This window comes from Palaemon carinicauda, chromosome 17 (assembly GCF_036898095.1).
Source record: "Palaemon carinicauda isolate YSFRI2023 chromosome 17, ASM3689809v2, whole genome shotgun sequence".
NCBI classification, from domain to species: Eukaryota; Metazoa; Arthropoda; class Malacostraca; order Decapoda; family Palaemonidae; genus Palaemon; species Palaemon carinicauda.
Genome location: NC_090741.1, coordinates 42,720,185 through 42,722,684, shown reverse-complemented (window position 1 = coordinate 42,722,684; position 2,500 = coordinate 42,720,185). Strand labels below are relative to the sequence as shown.

Genomic DNA, 2,500 nt, shown 5'->3' with positions numbered 1-2,500 from the left:
AACCAAACCTTCAAGTACAATGAGACAGGGAATTTACATTTTCTGACATTTAAATATCTGGTTATGTGTCTGTACTTCCTCACCTTCCATGTCATAATAGAGAACAGGTAGAAGTACGCATACACGCCGAAGGAAAATGTATACGTTAATATGACGATACTGAATGGCGTCAAGACCTTCTTCGCGTATATGGTCACTCTGAAAAAAATATTAAAGATTTAATCTGATATGTCCTCTGACTATTGCTAAATATGATTAGCCGAGAAGCCTGATATTAAAGATATAAGTACAATCAGCAATGTATGCTTATGGGCAAGAAGCAAAATAAGATCAGCTATAGTCCATTTCTTTTAGCGATGCATATTTGCACCGACTCGCAGCGGTGCCCTTTTAGCTCGGAAAAGTTTCCGGATCGCTGATTGGTTGGACGAGATAATTCCAACCAATCAGCGATCACGAAACTTTTCCGAGCTAAAAGGGCACCGCTGCGAGTCGGTGCAAATATGCATCGCTAAAAGAAATGGACTATAGGTCAGCCAATGATTCAGATATAAGACAATAAAGCAAGATTTAGGAGTAGGATATAATCCATTTGGTTTTATCAAAGTGATAACTATTTAATCCTTAATGGCTCTACTCAATTATACTGTGCGTTCATTTATGCTTCAGGACACAATACAATATCAATATTCCTAAATGTTTACAAACGTAAGTCATTGTCGTTTTTGGTGGATATGGAAATAATCACTAAACTGGAAATTTAGAAATATTTAAAGAATGCAATGATTAGGTATAAAAACACGAAATAGTAATAAATAAGGAGCTGCATTTGATAGTATGTGTATATGGGTGATGTTGTAACTGCACCCTTACTATACTCAATTTGTTTTAATGAGGCGCATTTGCACCGACTCGCAGCGGAGCCCTTTAAGCTCGGAAAAGTTTCCTGCTCTCTGATTGGTTAGAATTATCTTGTCCAGCCAATCAGCGAGCAGGAAACTTTTCCGAGCTAAAAGAGCACCCCTGCGAGTCGGTGGAAATCTGCCTTGCTAAAAAGAATTGACTATAGTACTTGAACTTACAGGCTGATTATCATATACACAACAGAGTCAAATTAAGTTATAGATAATAAAGGAAAGTAAATAACGATGCAACCTACTTTGGGCAAACGATCTGGGATATGATACCCACAACACACGGGAAAATGAGACCAATGACTGTCACGACCAAGTCAAAGAACGGTATGACAAAGTGTCCCTCAGCCGCAATGGTTGGTCCCACTAGTAGCACCCACAAAGGTACAGTTCCTGTGGGCAGAGAAGAGTTAAACATGCCGTACAAGTTCATGTTAATAATCTTAAAAACTTATTCTTTTGATTACAGTCATTTTTGTTTAGGACCTATTAAGCATATATCACACATTCTTGACTATGCGAAATATTTCAGTGACTACAAATCTTTCATTTTTTTTTAAAAGACAGTCAATCAAGCCATTGGCAAAAGTCACTGTATGCAGATGAAATAATGAAATTATTAATAAAAATAAATGAATAGACTATGAATATACTATTCATTCAAAACCAGTTCATTTGAAATTTTGTAAAACACAAAAAAATAATCGAAATTACAATTTTTAAATACAATTACAGAATATGTTCTACTGACATTGCACTGAGCTCACAGTTCTTAACCTATATTAGCCTGTTATTCATGAAAGACCTAAACATTAAAAAATGCTTACCAAAAGCAGCCAAGGTGGAAGCAGTAGTCATCATGATAGAAAGATCCAGGGATCCACCAAGCAAGTGAGTCCACATATTAGACTGTCCTCCCCCAGGACAACAGCCGTTCAAAAAGAGTCCGAGGCGCAAGTTAAAGTCGTCAGGAAAGATCAGCAGTCCTAGACCATATGCAATCTGTGTGATCAAAGTAATATTGCAGATATCGATTTGAAAATTGGCAATTTTCAATTGCGAGTTACTCTGTAAATATGATAGCTAGGAGCTTCATTTCTTTTAGCGATGCATATTTGCACCGACTCGTCGCGGTGCCCTTTTAGCTCGGAAAAGTTTCCAGATCGCTGATTGGTTGGACAAGATAATTCTAACCAATCAGCGATCAGGAAACTTTTCCGAGCTAAAAGGGCACCGCTGCGAGTCGGTGCAAATATGCATCGCTAAAAGAAATGGACTATAGGAGCTTCATTTTTTTATAATAGTAATAGTAGCAACTTTTATGCATAATACAGCTAACAAAATATTTTCAATGAGACGTGTAGTTTTTTGTCAGTTGTAAGAAAACCTAACTTAACCCCTTAATTTTGTAGTGTACATTTCTCCCCCTTTATAAGCTAACAAATGAGTTATAAACATGTTTGTTGTATTAAATACCATAATTATGCATGAAATATGTTTTTAATGTGTTTATTAATATTCTAACATAATTATGCTGGGGTCAATTGTCTGATATGCCCTAAAATTTTCCACATTGATAAAATGTC

At 36.3% G+C, this 2,500-nt stretch overlaps 1 protein-coding gene across 1 annotated transcript in view; it reads right to left on the bottom strand.

Annotated features, from left to right (window-relative positions):
* Nucleotides 1-2,500, bottom strand: part of LOC137656325 (ileal sodium/bile acid cotransporter-like) — a 34,524-nt gene that overhangs the window by 4,552 nt on the left and 27,472 nt on the right. Inside the window, exons 5-7 of the mRNA XM_068390498.1 lie at nt 1,742-1,916; nt 1,160-1,307; nt 84-198 (exon numbers count right to left, since the gene is read on the bottom strand). Coding sequence (XP_068246599.1) covers nt 84-198; nt 1,160-1,307; nt 1,742-1,916 — 438 coding nt within the window. The remainder of the gene's footprint in view (nt 1-83; nt 199-1,159; nt 1,308-1,741; nt 1,917-2,500) is intronic.